At 41.8% G+C, this 20,459-nt stretch overlaps 1 protein-coding gene across 1 annotated transcript; it reads right to left on the minus strand.

The window, feature by feature from the left end:
* Window positions 1–5,492: 5,492 nt before the first annotated feature.
* On the minus strand, window positions 5,493–19,697 carry aire (autoimmune regulator). The gene is made up of 12 exons (XM_034182619.1): window positions 19,342–19,697; window positions 19,032–19,206; window positions 18,489–18,650; window positions 14,129–14,194; window positions 12,369–12,497; window positions 11,310–11,443; window positions 11,108–11,235; window positions 10,313–10,382; window positions 9,690–9,823; window positions 5,994–6,066; window positions 5,790–5,891; window positions 5,493–5,632 (listed from the first exon to the last, which is right to left on the minus strand). The coding sequence occupies exons 1-12, from the start codon at window positions 19,516–19,518 to the stop codon at window positions 5,552–5,554; spliced, it is 1,431 nt and encodes a 476-aa protein (XP_034038510.1). The 5' UTR covers window positions 19,519–19,697; the 3' UTR covers window positions 5,493–5,551.
* Between the last annotated feature and the right edge of the window lie 762 nt (window positions 19,698–20,459).

Raw genomic sequence — 20,459 nt, forward strand, 5'->3', positions numbered from 1 at the left:
AAAATTCTTGCTCTGGTGGTCGGTCTGTCTTCTGTCTTGACTCTTGTAGAGAAGAATAAACAGAAGCAACAAAAGCTGGAGTTTTAAACCTAACCAGACGCCTCCTACCGAGAGGCAGACTGCTATAGGCTAGTGACTAAACAATTGCTCTAATTAGAGCAATTAATTAAATTAAATTAAATTGTTTCAGATTAACTGCCTAAACTCATTTTTTGAAAAAAAAAAAAAAAGGATTTCTGGTAAACAGAGCACTTGTCAAAGTGATTATAGAATACTCAATGTCTTGATTACAGCATTTAAATACAACAAAGGATTTTCACTTTAAATGATTTTCTCTTTAAATGAGAGATTAATTTAATTTTTATAGTGCATTTCCATAGTTTTGTGTGTGTGTGTGTGTGTGTGTGTGTGTGTGTGTGTGTGTGTGTGTGTGTGTGTGTGTGTGTGTGTGTGTGTGTGTGTGTGTGTGTGTGTGTGTATACCTTTTCAGTCTTGCAGTTACCCTGCTGGTCCACCAGATGGCCTGTTTGATACCAACCTCATTTCTCTGTCTCCCTCTAATTAGGGAATAACCTCCTTGTGTCTGAGTTATTTTCATTAGTTACTTCATCCAAACCATCAACATGTTTATTAGACCCCATTCCTACCAGGCTGCTCAAGGAAGCCCTACCATTATTTAATGCTTCGATCTTAAATATGATCAATCTGTCTTTGTTAGTTGGCTATGTACCACAGGCTTTTAAGGTGGCAGTAATTAAACCATTACTTAAAAAGCCATCACTTGACCCAGCTATCTTAGCTAATTATAGGCCAATCTCCAACCTTCCTTTTCTCTCAAAAATTCTTGAAAGGGTAGTTGTAAAACAGCTAACTGATCATCTGCAGAGGAATGGTCTATTTAAAGAGTTTCAGTCAGGTTTTAGAATTCATCATAGTACAGAAACAGCATTAGTGAAGGTTACAAATGATCTTCTTATGGCCTCAGACAGTGGACTCATGTCTGTGCTTGTTCTGTTAGACCTCAGTGCTGCTTTTGATACTGTTGACCATAAAATTTTATTACAGAGATTAGAGCATGCCATAGGTATTAAAGGCACTGTGCTGCGGTGGTTTGAATCATATTTATCTAATAGATTGCAATTTGTTCATGTAAATGGGGAATCTTCTTCACAGACTAAGGTTAATTATGGAGTTCCACAAGGTTCTGTGCTAGGACCAATTTTATTCACTTTATACATGCTTCCCTTAGGCAGTATTATTAGACAGCATTGCTTAAATTTTCATTGTTACGCAGATGATACCCAGCTTTATCTATCCATGAAGCCAGAGGACACACACCAATTAGCTAAACTGCAGGATTGTCTTACAGACATAAAGACATGGATGACCTCTATTTTCCTGCTTTTAAACTCAGATAAAACTGAAGTTATTGTACTTGGCCCCACAAATCTTAGAAACATGGTGTCTAACCAGATCCTTACTCTGGATGGCATTACCCTGACCTCTAGTAATACTGTGAGAAATCTTGGAGTCATTTTTGATCAGGATATGTCATTCAATGCGCATATTAAACAAATATGTAGGACTGCTTTTTTGCATTTGCGCAATATCTCTAAAATTAGAAAGGTCTTGTCTCAGAGTGATGCTGAAAAACTAATTCATGCATTTATTTCCTCTAGGCTGGACTATTGTAATTCATGATTATCAGGTTGTCCTAAAAGTTCCCTGAAAAGCCTTCAGTTAATTCAAAATGCTGCAGCTAGAGTACTGACAGGGACTAGAAGGAGAGAGCATATCTCACCCATATTGGCCTCTCTTCATTGGCTTCCTGTTAATTCTAGAATAGAATTTAAAATTCTTCTTCTTACTTATAAGGTTTTGAATAATCAGGTCCCATCTTATCTTAGGGACCTCATAGTACCATATCACCCCAATAGAGCGCTTCGCTCTCAGACTGCAGGCTTACTTGTAGTTCCTAGGGTTTGTAAGAGTAGAATGGGAGGCAGAGCCTTCAGCTTTCAGGCTCCTCTCCTGTGGAACCAGCTCCCAATTCGGATCAGGGAGACAGACACCCTCTCTACTTTTAAGATTAGGCTTAAAACTTTCCTTTTTGCTAAAGCTTATAGTTAGGGCTGGATCAGGTGACCCTGAACCATCCCTTAGTTATGCTGCTATAGACTTAGACTGCTGGGGGGGTTCCCATGATGCACTGAGTGTTTCTTTCTCTTTTTGCTCTGTATGCACCACTCTGCATTTAATCATTAGTGATTGATCTCTGCTCCCCTCCACAGCATGTCTTTTTCCTGGTTCTCTCCCTCAGCCCCAACCAGTCCCAGCAGAAGACTGCCCCTCCCTGAGCCTGGTTCTGCTGGAGGTTTCTTCCTGTTAAAAGGGAGTTTTTCCTTCCCACTGTCGCCAAGTGCTTGCTCACAGGGGGTCGTTTTGACCGTTGGGGTTTTTCTGTAATTATTGTATGGCTTTGCCTTACAATATAAAGCGCTTTGGGGCAACTGTTTGTTGTGATTTGGCGCTATATAAATAAAATTGATTTAATTTGATTTCATTTGATGATTTGCGGATTTGCGCAAATCATCAGACAAAAGGTTGGTTATTCCCATTCTGGTTCAATTCATTCTTCTCTACAAGAGTCAAGACAGATGTCAGACTACCAGAACAAGAATTTTAGCTGAGGAAGCTTCTGCGATTTGAAGCGAAACGTCCTCACGTCAAGCAACCCAGTCCAGTCGAAGATTCAAGCTTCTCTACTTTCAGTTCCATCGTTTACATGGTTTATTTTTCTGTAAGTAATTCGGTCAGCAAAGCGTACCGGCATCGTCATCGCTGCACTAGTTTCTCTCACTCTCACCTGACAGCGCCATTATTGACATACGCGTAGCAAAACGGTCAGGGCACAAATGGTAATTGGACCTGGATCTGTGTTTTCTGTGAAAGACGGCTTCACCACTGAAGGCTCCATCTTAATCCGCAAACTAATATAGTGCCATTATTGACATCGGTCAGGGCGCGGAGTAATACATCAAATGTGAAAGGGTCAAATATTTTGCCACCGTAAACGCGATATCTTATGCTCTGAAATCTCACACGATTAACCAATCAGATTTGCAGAACAAATGTAATTGGATTAGAATTATACTTTAATGGATTTAATGGATGTCGTCATTCATAACTTTATATGTGATTGTTTCATGTTGTTGCATCTCTTACACATTTCATGTGGTGTCGGTTGGTATCACAGACACTCAAGGTGCGTCCCGCCCATTACTCAGTCCAGACTCTCTGCAGAATATCTGGCGTGATCGGGGGTGCACAGAAATTGTGCATGTGTGAAAATAAAGATTTGAGTTTATGTATCTGCAGTCATTTACAAACATATTGCAAAAAGTTTTGATATTCTAGCTACTTGAAATAAAGGTGTGTTTTTTGTGCTCACCCTGTACTATGGCATGTTAAAACGTCAATGTGATCTTGCAGTAAGTCACAGTCGTAACTGTATTTTAACAAGATGATGATGGTGATGATGATGCACGCAAAACTCCAGAACTGCAGAAGTCTTACTTGTGACCTTATAGTGACCTATGCAAGACAGTAACTGGAGTAACTGGCAGAGATGAAAGCTTTCCCTGAATGGAGGGACTTCCAGATGTGCAGCATGCTGCTTTCTGTACTGGACATAGCACATTTGACAACTAACTGGCTGCATTAACAAAAAATTAATAGGCAGTCTTACTCACTAAGGTTAACACTAATAGTTGGCGGTTAAAATTAAGAGCAGATGACACTGTTGGTTAAGCAGCATTCTCAGTTTCACAGTCAATGGATCAACAAATGAGTGAACATGGTGATATTTTCCAGCAGAGGGCAGCAGAGCCACACAAGAAGACACAGCTAAACACCACCAATAATCTGTTGTCAATTTTGAAACTTATTTGTCACAAGGTGTCAGAATAAGAATAACTTAATGCCTTTTTGACCTTTCCCAATGACTAATTATTCATATTATTCATTAATAGCTCCATATATGACATATTGTATTGAGGTTTGGGGAAACATAAAACAAACACTAATTCAATAATTTTATTGCAAAAGAAAGCCATAAGAATTATCAGTATTAAACCTTACCGTGAGCCAACAAACCCACTATTTATTTGTTTGAATATTCTGAAATTCAAGGACTTAGTTGATTATATTACAATACAAACCATGTATAAAGCAAAAAACAAACTTCTATCTCAACATGTCCAAGATCTGTTTAAAATGAAAGACTCCAGTTATCATTTGATAGTAACATTATTATTTGATAAATGAAGTACTCAAACTACTGTAAAAAGTCACTGTGTTTCTGTAAAAGGTGTAAACATTTGGAACATCTGTCCTGAACATATTAAATTACGCCCTACTTTAGTCAGCTTTTAAAGACTTTATAAAAATAATATAATCTCTCATTAAAGTATGGACAATTAAGTTTACTGATTTGTTATTATTTCCTTTGGATTGTGCATTATTATTTATTTTGTTGTGATGAGAAAATTCCATTCATTGATTAATCTCAAAGATCTGTGCTTTGTTCCTTTTGTATTTGTTTATATATATATATATATATATATATATATATATATATATATATATATATATATATATATATATATATATATATATATATATATATAGTAAAAGAGGTGGGTGTATATAAGCTTTTGCTTCTGCCTGCACCCTTTCACCCTTTACATTACATTATGAGTGAACAAAGGCTGCCGTGACCACATGGATTGCTGCAATGACCATGTGGAAATGCTTGTGTATGCACCAAATTGGATCCCTTGCAAATGGTCTCATGCTTGCAAACACCCTGTTGATATGTATCACTTTAATGTGTCCACCATGAGGTCTTTGACAAAACTTTTTCATTTGTCAACTGCTGAAAAAATCAAGTCATCAAAAGTCTACACTGCGTGCACCAATTTGAAGTAAGTCCTCCACAGGTCCTGAGGTCTGTTGGTGCTTATCTTTGGATTCTGTAGCATGAAGCAAACAAGAGTCTATGACTCCTCCTGGACAGGGCTACTTTCGAATCCAAGGCCAGTATCTATATACTGTACAGCTGGGGGGACTGGGACAATGCATACGAAGTGTCTTTCCCAAGGACACAAACAGCTTGCATGACTGGGAACTGAACCCACGTCTACATATTGGAAGCCCAAGGTAAGCAGCGGTGAAGACTTCAATTCCATGGCTTTTATCATGTTCACAGGTATTGTAAAAAGTTCAGGAATGTATCAAGATGACCAAGTGGTTAAGATCCCATGGGCATGTGTCCACGTAGGATCGAACTCCCTTGTATTCATATTAAATCTGAAAATAGTCATGTTAGTAAGTAGTAACACATTGTTTACGTAGATATGGAGATAGAACAGAAATGGCATTTTAATGTGTCATTCATGAGGTTAATGAATAAACCTTCAGGTTAGTGACAAATTGGGATTGTCCATGGGTTGTACAGTTTAATTCAAAGTGTTCTACCAAAGACTGTCTTTCATTGGTAACATCCTTGAGAGTCGGGAACGGGCCTCGACATGTTGTGGAAAGCCCACTGCAAAATGCCATCAATAGAACCCTGCTGAGACACAAACAGCAGAATAAATACACAAGTCACATGACAACCAACACAATAAACATCTTTACTACCATTCTTTTTTTTACCATGACAACCTACACCTGAAGAAACATGGCTGTCTATGGTGTTGACAATTATGTAACTGAGCCTCACATACGTCTCCCAGGATGCCGTCCAGTTCATCTTTATGGAGGATGGGTTCAGGGAGTGACGGGTTCTGCTCCTGGCTTTGTTTAGTTTGAATTGCTGATGATGTGAGCTGGAAAGACCCATGAGGACATTATCAAGACATGAAATGAGATTGAGGCTCTATACATTTAAGTCAGATCATTCATAAGAGTCAGAAGCTGTGGAGACACACCTGTAGGCCTCTGGACCCGGCATCTGCACAGTTCCCCCAGGACCTGGAGCAGGACAAGCAGATGGATCTACCTCTAACAAGGCAGAGTGAGTGTGAGTGACAATGATTTGTGTGCCACTGTGTGACAACATATTGCTGTAAGGAGGTTCCATGGCATTGCCGTATGCACCACACCACGGAACCGCCTTGGGTCCCGGATGGCAACAGTCCAGGCAGACAACTGGTCCATCCCCACCTCTTGAAGGTAACCATCTATCTGCCTGTCGTGATCATTGGACTTTGTTGTTGCACTCAGTAAGAATGTTCTGTTTTGCTGTAATTTTTAATTTTGTTCTCACTCATCATTGTTTTGTCAGTGGAGTATATAGGTATAATATATATATATATATATATATATATATATATATATATATATATATATATATATATATATATATATATATATATATATATATATATATATATATATATATTCCAGAAGGAAGAAGAGAACATCTTTGCTCTTCAAAATGTGTGGAAAGTGCCTCCAAAAATTCCACCAAGAGGTTGAAGCTGCGGAGGAGACCTTCATGTGGTTAAATGTCGTGAGGGTCCAGCTCACCTGTCGTCTCTGAAATGTCACACCTGCTGCTACGCTTCTAAATAAAACAAAGGCTTTTTAAAGTGCAGTTATTTTATTATTTCAAAAAACTGTTTCCTTTAATAACATTAAATAAATGAATCATTAAACGTCCATGAAGTCAAAGTTCAGTCAATAAGATGTTTGCACAGGTAGAAGCCACATCCCTATTGTGCATTATTTCAAAATATTCACAATCACTAGAACAGCCAAATTCATATTTAGTGATTACTCTGTGCCAATTACATCATTAAAAGCAATCACATAGTCAACGAGGATGTAATTAAATGTTGAAATCCTAATTAACAGACACACAGCAGTCATTGTTGCAATATCTCCTGGGGTGTTTATAATAAATATATTTATTTACTGTGACTTTTTTCCTGGTTGAAATTCAGATATGAATTCATGTATCTACCATACTTAAAAATGTACACATTACTTTTCATGCTATTTTATTTGTCTAAAATAAATGTCCAAAGTTATAGGTAATATTTATCATAAAACGATTTACCCCAAGTAACTGTTTTTGTCTGTTGTGGCTAGTTAGCAACCTTGGTCTGCAATGGCTCTCCGTGGTAGTTTAACGCGGGAGTGGGCCACACCACGCAATTAAATTTTTAAGATTCTACATACCAAAATATAACATCTCTAAAAAGGTCAGTATACAACTGTAGTTCACTTTCAGTTGTAAGACAATACTGTGTGGTGAAAAAAGCAGTCATTTCTTGTAACTGTTAATTTATTATTGGCTAGCAGTTGTGTTAGCAGGTTGTGCTACATCCTAGCTAACCAGTCAGTCTGGTCTGCAATGCCTCTCCATGCTAGTATAGAATCGCGGCTATCATATTACAACCCATTCCACACAATCAACTCAATACTTTTAAATTCTGCTTACCAAAGTTTTAAACTTTAAAATCTCAAATAAACCATTGCAGGCCTACATAGCCTACAGCAGGGTAGTTAAAAGTGCAGACTTTGACTCTTTGGAGTGAGATTTAGATGTTTAACATAACACCTAAACAATATTTAATCTAAAATGTTGATATAAGAACAATTTTCAAGATATGGCCACCTTTAAAATTCTACAGCAATATCTTTTCCAAAACAGTGTCCCAAATGTTCTGGATTAAAAAAAACAAAAACAACAACAACACTTAAAATGCAATTAATTTTGAAAACTGCTCAATGTGTGTTGTGTAGATTAATTGGATAATGGGATGTTATTTCTATAAAAAATATATATATTTTTAAATTTAAAAAGGGCCTACAGTTGTTAAATTATTTAAACAGAATTTCAGTGCTGTGAAAAATGAAATTAAAAATCATTTGATGCCAGTAGTTAGAAGTGAAAATTTGTTATTGTGTGGACTAAGCAATTTGACGTATCATCAATATATCATATAGATGCTACCCAGAGATATAAATGATATTTCCTCTTCATTAGTCTTATCTAGAATCATTTTGCACAACTATTGATCCACATATACAGTACACATTATACATCCAACTGGCGGGTTGATTTTCAATCCATTACTCACCATTAGTGAGACAGTGATAACTGTAAGTACACGCCCTTAATGCACACTACTGATCAATACTGCGATAAACTGAAATCCACAGTATTACAAGCATGTTGTAAACAGGTCAGGATGCAGAATAGACTGCATATATACTGGACAAAACCTGTGTGATATCACCCATAGATTTTCTATAGAGACCCAGAACAGCCGCGCTGATTCACGATGAACTCATTAATGCATAAAGGGGCAGAGTGTTGGTCGCTCCGTGTGTGATGAAAGAAGCCTGAACACGCCCCTCCCTTTGAGTCCGAACCATCTAAGTTAACAGGCTAACCTCGGTTAGGGTGGTTATTAAATCATATTTTTGGAGACTGTGCAGAGGTTCTTACAATTTGCTTTGGTGAGTGTGGACATTAAAAGTTATGAGCCGCTTATTTTCTCAGTTATTCTGCATTAACGGAACCTAATTGATCAGACTACTGATAGCTGCTAAATGTGCTGTCATTGTTAGCATACATTAAATATAACGAGAGTTTCAGTCAGCGTGAGTATTGCAGCAGGAACATCTGAAATAGTATAAAATATAATAATGTAAAATGTAATAAAATATTCCAAACAAAAGAGACCCAGCCCTCCACAACAGCCAGCAGCCACATCGAGCGGACAGTGAGCTACGGTCAGATGCTACAAGGGGCAGAGTGACTGGGCTCCGTCACTGTCATGCAAAGGGACCACGACTCAAATTATACAGAATTGTATGGCTTAAAGCATTTTAAATTAAGAAGTAATGAAAAAATTCCGTTATCGTGGAGGAGGAAACGCTCTATAGAGACCAAAACCGATTTTTGTAAGCAGGGTATAATAAAAGATTATTAACCAACTGTGAGGTCTGTACGGCAACACGTCGGTCTGATATCCCCATACAGACTGATCAAGTGAAGTTAATAATTCGTTTATTATATGGCTATTTTATATATAGATATATATATATATATAAACATGCAAACTTACAGTATCACCCGAATATGAAAGCTGCTGACGGCTTGTACCTGTTCACTTCACCTCCATGAAGAACTTGCTCCGGTCATTAGCTGGTAAGTTTTCTATCTGCGCGTTTTTTCAGATGCCGTTTAGATATTTATGGAGTACGTTCATGTTCGACTTGCTATTTCTAATTGCATTTTTAGCTTCTGGCTTGTAAAGAAAATACGTGTTTCGGACTGATTGTCATGGAAACTAGTCCGATATGGGAAATATCCAACCGCCAATCATAGATCATAGAGTTGCAGCCATATAATAAATATGTTTATTTGCTCTAAACTTGGACATTTTAACATGGACTCCTATGGGAACGTGCTCTGTTTTGGGTCCAGCCTCAAGTGGCCAGTCAAGGAAGTGCAACTTTTTCTGTTTCCCGTAGGGTTTCATTTAAGGCTATCAAAGTTTTCTGCTTGGGATACCGTGAGATTAAGGTAATTAAAGGCTCTGGGATGAAGTAACACACTCGCGTCTCCAGTAACTGTTTGAGAAAACGTGGGTTTGAGGTTGACTTACTTGGTGAAGTGGCAGTGTGAGTGGTAATGCTCCAGACACTGAAGGCAGCGAGTCAAGTCTCGTCCATCGAGGCGGCAAATGCCACACACCTCCTTCACACTGACCGTCTCTCCACCTGAGCACTGGTCATACACCTGACACACAAGACGTCACTGTGAACTTATTTTTTTTTTAAGTAATATTTGAAACACAGTTGCCTGTGTGTGTAACAGCAGGATTACGCTGAAATATTTTAACTGGTGGAAACATCACTTCCATTGATATTAACTTACTGTATGAGTTACTCATCAATATACTTCTTTTGTTGAGGCTAACTAACGTACATAGCAAGTTTGGTAACTGCGGTTACCATGACAGCATATGCTAATGCTAAACAAGGTTAGCATGTTGGGCTCCTCAGTATTCAAACCCAACATATTGACATAACAATGTCAAGTATAAATCTTAGTTCACTCCATATCCAGAAATTCAGTAATTCTCAACTTTTTCTATCACTTGTGGGACTTAATATTTCATAAAACTGTGAGAATAATCAAGATACATTTATGTTAAAATTATTTTTGACAGTGGCTAGCATATTATAAAATATTATAATTTCTCTAACCTCTGCATTAGTCACTTACTTGTAAACCTAGTTGTGCCTTCTCTTTTTTCATCTTGTTAACATGACACTGCTCACATTGCCATGAGCCTCTGCAAATTTACAGAAATAAATGTTACATTTAACCTTTTTTTTTGTACAAATGCTAAAACAAGACATTTTAATATGGCCCTTTAGTGCAAATCACACAATAAGCTAAACAAATGCTCCTGATTGGATCACTCTATATTTTTGTTTGTCATCATGTTGCATTAGTTTCACTGTGGATTTTTTTACTGAGTTTTTGAAGGTATCCAAATATGAACCTCCGTGACTTACATCACCAAAATCTAAAACGACATATGTCAGGCTGATTTTTTTCCCCTAACAGCAGTGTAGTTTCTACAAGAACCCATCTGATAAATCAGCAAGCCGATATTATCAGCCGATATGAGCGACTTGCAGATAAATCAGTAACACTGTTTACAATGAGTGGCAAATGATAATTAAAAAGAAATAAAGACAAAAGATCAGCCATGGGACAGTTTAAAAAAAATTCAAAACTGCATTCTGTCATGTTGTGTTGGTGATAACTTATTACAAAACTACTGTGGGAAAAAGAGGAGTGGTCGATATAGCAGTATATCACAATTTAGAATCATCAAATATCAAAATCGGTATCAGTTATAAAAATCCTGGGCTTCAGCTTCTACATGCATGGCCATTACAGGTAGGATTTAGGGGACATTTAACATGACACCCTGACTATGTCTAAGCATAAAATGTAGCTAAAAATTACTATACTCACTGTGACCCCTTTAAATGTTGAATCTGGTACCTTGGTATGGATGTGAGCGGAGGCTCAAGGCAGTACAGATGAAAAGCTCGAGGACAACCATCACAGCATATCAACTCGCCTCCGTCTTTACACACTGTGCATTCATCATCATTGTAGTGACTCTGCACCTGTGCAAAAAGTAAACACACATTCAGATGGATGATAGGAATTTGTGCTTTAGGAGGACTCCTGTCATTTGTACCATGCTTATTTCTGTCTCCCTCTTGTGGTGAAAGCTGGTTTTAGCAGCTGTGGCTTCAGATGGATCTTCTGTGTCATCTGGTGGATGGCAGGAGTAATAATCACCATCAACTTGAATGCACTTTCTGGCTGTGCCTGTTGAGTGACAGAATTTATTAAGAAAATTTATTAAATCCCATTATGTTTAGTATCACTGTTAAAAAAGTGATTACATAATGATTTGGGTTTCTACAAAGTGATTTGACCATAAAACCAGAACTATATGAAACAGAATAGATGAACAGCAGGATGATGTTTAGAAAATGTGAAGGAGAATAGCGCCACCTAAAGGACGGCAGTCTCCATCTTAGCTGTGTTTGTTGTTAGCTGTGTAGTTTTTCTGGTGTCCTTTTTGTAAATGTTCCCAAATTTTCCACATTTGCATTCAAACTCTATCAAAAGGGTCAATGCAATCAATCAATCAATTTTATTTATATAGCGCCAAATCACAACAAACAGCTGCCCCAAGGCGCTTTATATTGTAAGGCAAGGCAAAGCAGCAGTACAAAAATCATCAGGCAATCGGCATGGTCGAAGCAACAGGCTGGAGTTCAGGTACACACAATGAAGCAGGCGGGACTAGAAATGCAGGAACAGAGGTGGAACGCAGGCACCAGGCACAACAAACTGGCGAGGAGCAAACACACCCAGTGATCCTATCTAACCCCAGGTGATAATCAGCAAATCAGAAACAGGTGTGCATGGAAAGCACCAGAACAAGGGCGTGGCCAGAGAAAGGGAAACACCCACCACCAAGAACCAAGAGACAGACAAGAGAGATAGTGACAGAGAGACCCAAGCAGAAAAACCCAGCAAAGAAAGAACACACAGAAAAACAAAAACACAGCAAAACAGAAAAATAACAAAACAAACCAAAGAAAATAAAACAGAAAACTAGACAAAGATTCAAACCCTGACACCATTTGTGCACATGAATTAATGTGAATGTATTCAGCATTTTAAAATGCATATTTACAACAACAAAATCCCATGGATCCACGTGTTTTTGAATGTGTCTCACCCTCTGTGCCGAACAGAGTCTTGACGTGGATCTTCTCTCCGGCTTCAAGGCTGAGCGGCGGCTCGGCGGAGCCAGACGATGAGGTCACAGTAACAGCTGTGTGGGCTGTAGAACACACTGCCTGCACACCTGAGGAGAACACTGCTTAAACATGTGATGGAGAGCTCTATGTAAAAATACATTCAACAAAAATATAAACGCAACACTTTTGGTTTTGCTCCCATTTTGTATGAGATGAACTCAAAGATCTAAAACTTTTTCCACATACACAATATCACCATTTCCCTCAAATATTGTTCACAAACCAGTCTAAATCTGTGATAGTGAGCACGTCTCCTTTGCTGAGATAATCCATCCCACCTCACAGGTGTGCCATATCAAGATGCTGATTAGACACCATGATTAGTGCACAGGTGTGCCTTAGACTGCCCACAATAAAAAGCCACTCTGAAAGGTGCAGTTTTATCACACAGCAAAATGCCACAGATGTCGCAAGATTTGAGGGAGCGTGCAATTGGCATGCTGACAGCAGGAATGTCAACCAGAGCTGTTGCTCGTGTATTGAATGTTCATTTCTCTACCATAAGCCGTCTCCAAAGGCATTTCAGAGAATTTGACAGTACATCCAACCAGCCTCACAACCGCAGACCACGTGTAACCACACCAGCCCAGGACCTCCACATCCAGCATGTTCACCTCCAAGATCGTCTGAGACCAGCCACTCGGACAGCTGCTGAAACAATCGGTTTGCATAACCAAAGAATTTCTGCACAAACCGTCTCAGGGAAGCTCATCTGGATGCTCGTCATCCTCATCGGAGTCTCGACCTGACTCCAGTTCGTCGTCATAACCGACTTGAGTGGGCAGATGTTCACATTCGCTGGTGTTTGGCACGTTGGAGAGGTGTTCTCTTCACGGATGAATCCCGGTTCACACTGTCCAGGGCAGATGGCAGACAGCGTGTGTGGCGTCGTGTGGGTGAGCGGTTTTCTGATGTCAGTGTTGTGGATCGAGTGACCCATGGTGGCGGTGGGGTTATGGTATGGGCAGGCGTCTGTTATGGACGAAGAACACATGTGCATTTTATTGATGGCATTTTGAATGCACAGAGATACCGTGACGAGATCCTGAGGCCCATTGTTGTGCCATACATCCAAGAACATCACCTCATGTTGCAGCAGGATAATGCACGGCCCCATGTTGCAAGGATCTGTACACAATTCTTGGAAGCTGAAAATGCAATGTTCTTGCATGGCCGGCATACTCACCGGACATGTCACCCATTGAGCATGTTTGGGATGCTCTGGACCGGCGTATACGACAGCGTGTACCAGTTCCTGCCAATATCCAGCAACTTCGCACAGCCATTGAAGAGGAGTGGACCAACATTCCACAGGCCACAATTGACAACCTGATCAACTCTATGCGAAGGAGATGTGTTGCACTGCATGAGGCAAATGGTGGTCACACCAGATACTGACTGGTATCCCCCCCCAATAAAACAAAACTGCACCTTTCAGAGTGGCCTTTTATTGTGGACAGTCTAAGGCACACCTGTGAGGTGGGATGGATTATCTCAGCAAAGAAGAAGTGCTCACTATCACAGATTTAGACTGGTTTGTGAACAATATTTGAGGGAAATGGTGATATTGTGTGTGGAAAAAGTTTTAGATCTTTGAGTTCATCTCATACAAAATGGGAGCAAAACCAAAAGTGTTGCGTTTATATTTTTGTTGATTGTAGATTTGATTTGTAGTTACTGTTTCCAGAGGGCAGCTGCAGAGGTGGTGCTTCACTCTTCACTCTGTACAACTTCACTTTTCCCCCTGCAGCCAACACACCACAACACATTCAATTTCAATTTATCTCATTGATACAGCGCCAAATCACAACAAAGCTGCCTCAAGGCACTTCACACAAGTAAGTTCAAACCTTACCAACCCCCAGAGCAAGCGCACAGGCAACAGTAGTAAGGAAAATGTTGGGGAAAGTGTAGTGACACGGACCCACAACAGGGGGCGCAAATGAACGGTCAATAGATGAGCCAAAAGGTAACAATTTAATGTTGTGAATGTGCACAACGATTATACAGACAATCACAGAATCTGATAGCAGTCAATACACAAAGGTGACGTGTGGGCAGTCTCGAGGATAGAAGACGTCTGTCCTGAGAAGAGCCGGAACCACATGATTTCCACCGCCACAGAACCTGGTGAATACTGGAGCCGCCAAGTCCCAAATTCCCAGGTGATCACCGTCCCCGACTGTTGGATCTGGTACTGCTGGTGAGGAGCACAAACAGTGAGATGTGGTTGTGTGCACACCCAGTAACAAAAACAGTCAGAAGGTGGAAAGTCACCTCCACCTGTAATCACACACTCGTGCGGCTCCTGTTAAACCACTTATCTGGTTTGGGTGTGAAGCGAAGCCATCGCTGTTCACACCAAACGCCAATCCAGCAGATAAGGCACACCACAGGAAAACGGCTGCAAAAGAGTTCAGACTATTATTTAGTTTTAAGTCAGCAGAGAAATTACCTTCACAGGTAGATGATATCTCGGCAGCGAGGTGGAGATGACGTCCGGCTTTTATGGAGTGGATTGATGAAGTGGAGATGGGTGACAGCTGTCATGAGTTGATGAGTGACAGCTGTCAACCCCGGCTGTGTCCGTGGCGGCAGCGCCCTCTCGTGCCTGAAGCCCGCACTTCAGGCAGGGCGCCCTCTGGTGGTGGGCCAGCAGTACCTCCTCTTCTGGCGGCCCACACAACAGGACCCCCCTCTCAACGGGCGCCTCCTGGCGCCCGACCAGGCTTGTTCGGGTGACAGTGGTAGAAGTCGGCCAGGAGGGCCGGGTCCAGGATGAAGCTCCTCTTCACCCAGGAGCGTTCCTCTGGTCCATACCCCTCCCAGTCCACCAAATACTGAAACCCCCGGCCCTTACGACGGACGTCCAGGAGCCTGCACATTGTCCATGCAGGCTCCCCGTCGATGATCCGGGCAGGAGGCGGCGCCGGTCCAGGAGTGCAGAGGGTGGAGGTGTGGTATGGCTTGACACGTGAGACATGAAAGCCCGGGTGGATCTGCAGTGAAGCTGGTAGCTTCAGCTTCACTGCGGCCGGACTGAGGACTTTGAGGATCTGGAATGGTCCAATGTAATGTTCCTTCAGCTTAGGGGAGTCCACTTGTAAGGGGATAGCCTTTGTTGATAGCCATACCTCCTGCCCAGGCTGGTAAGCAGGGGCCGGGGAACGCCGGCAGTCTGCATGGGCCTTAGCCCTCGTCCGGGCCTTCAACAAGGCAGAGCGGGCGGTGCGCCACACCCGTCGGCATCTTCGCAGGTGGGCCTGGACCGAGGGCACACCGACCTCTCCCTTCACCACGGAGAACAGTGGGGGCTGATACCCCAGACACACTTCGAACGGGGAGAGGCCGGTGGCAGAGGACACCTGGCTGTTATGGGCGTACTCGATCCAGGCCAGATGGTCACTCCAGGCCGACGGGTGCGCGGATGTGACGCAGCGGAGAGCCTGTTCAAGTTCTTGGTTGACCCGCTCTGCCTGTCCGTTCGTCTGAGGATGATACCCAGACGAGAGGCTCACGCTGGTCCCCAGTTCCCTGCAGAAACTCCTCCACACCTGGGAGGAGAACTGAGGACCACGGTCCGAGACGATGTCCGCTGGTATCCCATGCAGACGCATGACGTGGCGGACCAGGAGGTCTGCTGTCTCCTGGGCCGTTGGGAGCTTTGGGAGGGCCACGAAGTGGGCCGCCTTGGAGAATCGGTCCACTATCGTGAACATGGTCGTCATGCCCTGGGACAGTGGGAGACCCGTGACAAAGTCCAGGCCAATGTGGGACCAGGGGCGACGAGGCACCGGTAGAGGCTGCAGAAGTCCTTGTGTCTTTGTGTGGTCTACCTTGCCCCTGGCACAGGTGGTACAGGCCTTGACATACTCCCGGACGTCGGCCTCCATAGACACCCACCAGAAGCGCTGCCGGACAACTGCCACGGTCCTTCGCACCCCCGGATGACAGGAGAGCTTGGAACCGTGACAGAAGTCCAAGACTGCAGCTCTGGCCTCTGGTGGGATGTATAAACGGTTCTTCGGACCGGTTCCTGGGTCCGGGCTCCGTGCCAGGGCCTCCCGGACGGTCTTCTCCACGTCCCAGGTGAGGGTGGCCACGATAGTGGACTCAGGAATGATAGGCTCTGGTGGATCCGACAGCTCCGTCTTGACTTCATCTTCATGTACCCGGGACAAGGCATCCGATCTCTGGTTCTTGGTCCCGGGGCGATAGGTGATCCAGAAGTCAAAACGCCCGAAGAACAGTGACCAGCGAGCTTGCCTGGGGTTCAGCCGCTTGGCGGTCCTGATATACTCCAGGTTCCGATGGTCAGTGAAAACCGTGAACGGCACAGACGCTCCCTCCAACAGGTGTCTCCACTCCTCAAGAGCCTCTTTCACCGCAAGGAGTTCTCGATTGCCGACGTCATAGTTCCGTTCTGGGGTCAACCTGCGAGAAACGTAGGCACACGGGTGAAGAACCTTATCGGTCTCTCCGCTCTGGGATAGCACGGCTCCTATCCCTGAGTCAGAGGCGTCCACTTCAACCACAAACTCGCGGCTAGGGTCGGGCTGCACCAGAACTGGTGCAGACGAGAACCGGCATTTCAACTCCTTGAACGCGGCTTCGCACCGATCCAACCAGGTGAAGGGGACTTTTGTAGAGGTCAGGGCTGTCAGGGGGCTAACTACCTGACTGTAGCCCTTAATGAACCTCCTGTAGAAATTTGCAAAGCCGAGGAACTGTTGCAGCTTCCTACGGCTTGTTGGTGGAGATGACGTCCGGCTTTTATGGAGTGGATTGATGAAGTGGAGATGGGTGACAGCTGTCATGAGTTGATGAGTGACAGCTGTCAACCCCGGCTGTGTCTGTGGCGGTAGCGCCCTCTCGTGCCTGAAGCCCGCACTTCAGGCAGGGTGCCCTCTGGTGGTGGGCCAGCAGTACCTCCTCTTCTGGCGGCCCACACAACAGAAAAACTCCCTCTGATGATTTGAGGAAGAAACCTCAAGCAGACCAGACTCAAAGAGGTGACCCTCTGCTTGGTCCATGCTACCAACACAATTTACAAAACAATTCACAAAACAAATATACAGGACAGGAGGGTTACAGAAACAGACACCACACCCATATCTGGATGGAGTCGCACCTCAAAAGAGAGAAAAAAAAAAGAGAATCAGGCATCAGAAAGACAACAAATACACTATAATTTGTATTTGTACAGTAATTCTATAATTTACAATTACTTTGAAATAAATGCAAAACCACAAGCATGATAATGCTGCGCAAGAAGGAATCTGTTTCGTCATTTCAAAGAGGTCATCCTGTGCAAAATCAGGCTTTTTGTGCCATTTAGAATTTAATACTTTTGGGGTTTCTTGTTAAACCATGACAATTTACATCCTGTAAGTTAAATTTCAACTTGAACCAGTCAGTTTTAGACTTGTGTAACAAATGTCACAAAGTTTCATATCTCAGTATAAAGCAACGAGTGCAAAACTATTTAAGCTTCAAACATTACTCTGGTCAACACAGTTTTTCTTGCATGGAGTTTTTGAACAGATTTTGGATAATCTGGGGGCACTGAGTCCAAATCGAGTGTTAGTTTTTGCCAATCACTTCACATTTTTGAAATATGAAAACATATTTCTCTTATCAAGAATTCAAGCAAAAGCTGCAGTCTCGCACACGTCTTCAGCGCCATAAACGATATTACGGCACTTGTTCACATTTTGCGAACCTAGTTTTAAAACTCTGATTTTGTGCAGGACTAGCGGTGTCAAAGTCATGAGTGATTGAGCAACTTTTCCATAATTCATCAATATAGAATATGCAGATTGCAAAAGAAACGTGATGTGATAGAGGAAATCTGAGCTCAGGTTTGGATTCAGCACCCCAAAATTACCCTAAATCCGTTCGCAAAGTCCATGCAAGAAAAAAACGAATAAATTTATTGGCCAGTGTTATCTGTTTTGAAGACTACCCTAGTTGGATAATATGACCCCTTTAATTAATCTCCTTGATGTAGCAATTGATTTTAATGGATTGTTTGTGACCTGGCCCATCACTTGTCTTTGCTTGGTATTGTGAATGTTGATCATGAAACTTTGTCCTCTTGTCCTCCTGGTTCCTTTTTCTGCTCTGAAGTGCTTTGGGCCCATTTTTCTCATGTCTTGAACATGCAACATCTCTTCCTGTCAAAAAAAGAACCAGAATAGTTTAGATGGGTGAAAGTTAGAATTCTGACCACTTTGATTTCTTTTTCTACTCATTCTTTCTGTATGACATCATAATCAAAACTTAATCAAGCAAAGAAAAAATGTCATCAAAGTTGCATTCGGATTCATTCAGTTCATCCCACATCCACGTGAAACTACACTTGATTTGCAAAGGTATTGAAAAGGATGGGGGCTGTAGAAGGATTACATTGATAATATATAATGTTTTAAAAAGCAGAATGACATTTACTTTTAGCAGCAGGTTTATAAACCAAATAATACCAAAAAAGTAATGTAAATATAAATTTATAACACAAAATATTGAATTTATTGCATAGTAATCATGTTGTAAGCGTTCATTGGCACTTGGACGTTACGTACTAGATTGTAGATCAGTGAGCAGCGTCTGCAGCTTGGGATAGCTGTCCATGTTGTAATCCTTGGTCAGACTGCTCCAGAAGGACTGAATGGTGGATCTGCTCTGTTCTAGGATCCAGGTGAGGAGGGAGTACATGGCCTTGTGAATTCCTTCCCGACCCTCCTTTTCCAGAGTGTCCTTCAGATAAAGAGCCCGAGATAACCATTTTAAGCGGATTGTCCTGCAGATATCTCACTTACATACACTTTCGGACTGCAATAATAAATGCTGGAGGTTACATTGAGGCATAGTAATCTCACTCATCTGACTCACCTTCAGCAGTTGCTCAGTGATGATGTTTTTGTCTGCCAAACCATAAACAAGCGGGAAGGGGTCGTTGACAGCCATAGCGATGTCAGTGCGCATTTCCCTCAGCGTAGCTCGAAGTTTTGTGGACATGATCCAGTTGGAGGTCCAGCGTGACCACAATCTGAGAAGATCCAAGATCATACAAGTGGTGCTTTGGGTGGAAGAGGCATGTCCTGTTCAGGGAGGGAAATCCAGTACAGGAACAAGTGGCTGAGACCTTCAGATGGAACCAAATACTCGTGTCTCGGAGGAGTTCTTAACTGCCTCCGTCCACCTGATGACCCTCAGGGGGATCAAATGTCATGCTGTCGGTCCAGGGGAATACCTGTCCTCTGCTGTGACTGGAGGTGACACGTCACTGTGGCAGGTTTCTTCAGCTTCAACGGTTCTTTCCACTTCAACTTCCCCTTCACGATCAGGTTTTCAGACCGATTCATCACAAAAAGGACAGGATTTATGTGGCATTAATGACTTCACTAAGTGTATTATAGAAGCCTGTAACTTCCTCATTGGTAGACCAGCAGATTGATTGATTGATTTTATACTCACACCACATATTGATCTGCTGTTCTTGTGTTTTTCTTTTATTGATTCCTTTTCTTCATTTTCCACCATTTCCTGGAGCAGCTATAGATGATCAGCAAAAGATAATCACCAATAATCAGTTTTTTTTTCTCAAAACCTTTGTGAAAACATTGGTTTGTATAAAAATCAATTCAAACAAAACGGCAATTTTTGAAATACTTTGTCTTATTTGCATAAACGTTTAAAATTAAAATGAATTAAAGTTATTTTTGACCATTTTCTCTCTTTTTTTTGTTGTTTTGTTTTGTTTTTGTTTTGTCTTGATTTTTACTGATTTCATATTAGGTGAATTAATATCCTGATCAGCGTTCTTTAAAATCAGATTAAGCTGCAGAAGCGATGCAAGTGTCATAACTCTCAGTGTGCACTGTCTGGTTTTCTGTCAGACTCACTGGGAGCTGAAAGACTTGTAAATCATGTTCTTTCATGAGACTCCGTCCAACTCAGGAAACCACTGGAATGTGAGCAAAAACTCCAGAAAAGCTTCTGTGTTCAAC

Source organism: Thalassophryne amazonica, chromosome 12, assembly GCF_902500255.1.
Source record: "Thalassophryne amazonica chromosome 12, fThaAma1.1, whole genome shotgun sequence".
Lineage (NCBI taxonomy): Eukaryota > Metazoa > Chordata > Actinopteri > Batrachoidiformes > Batrachoididae > Thalassophryne > Thalassophryne amazonica.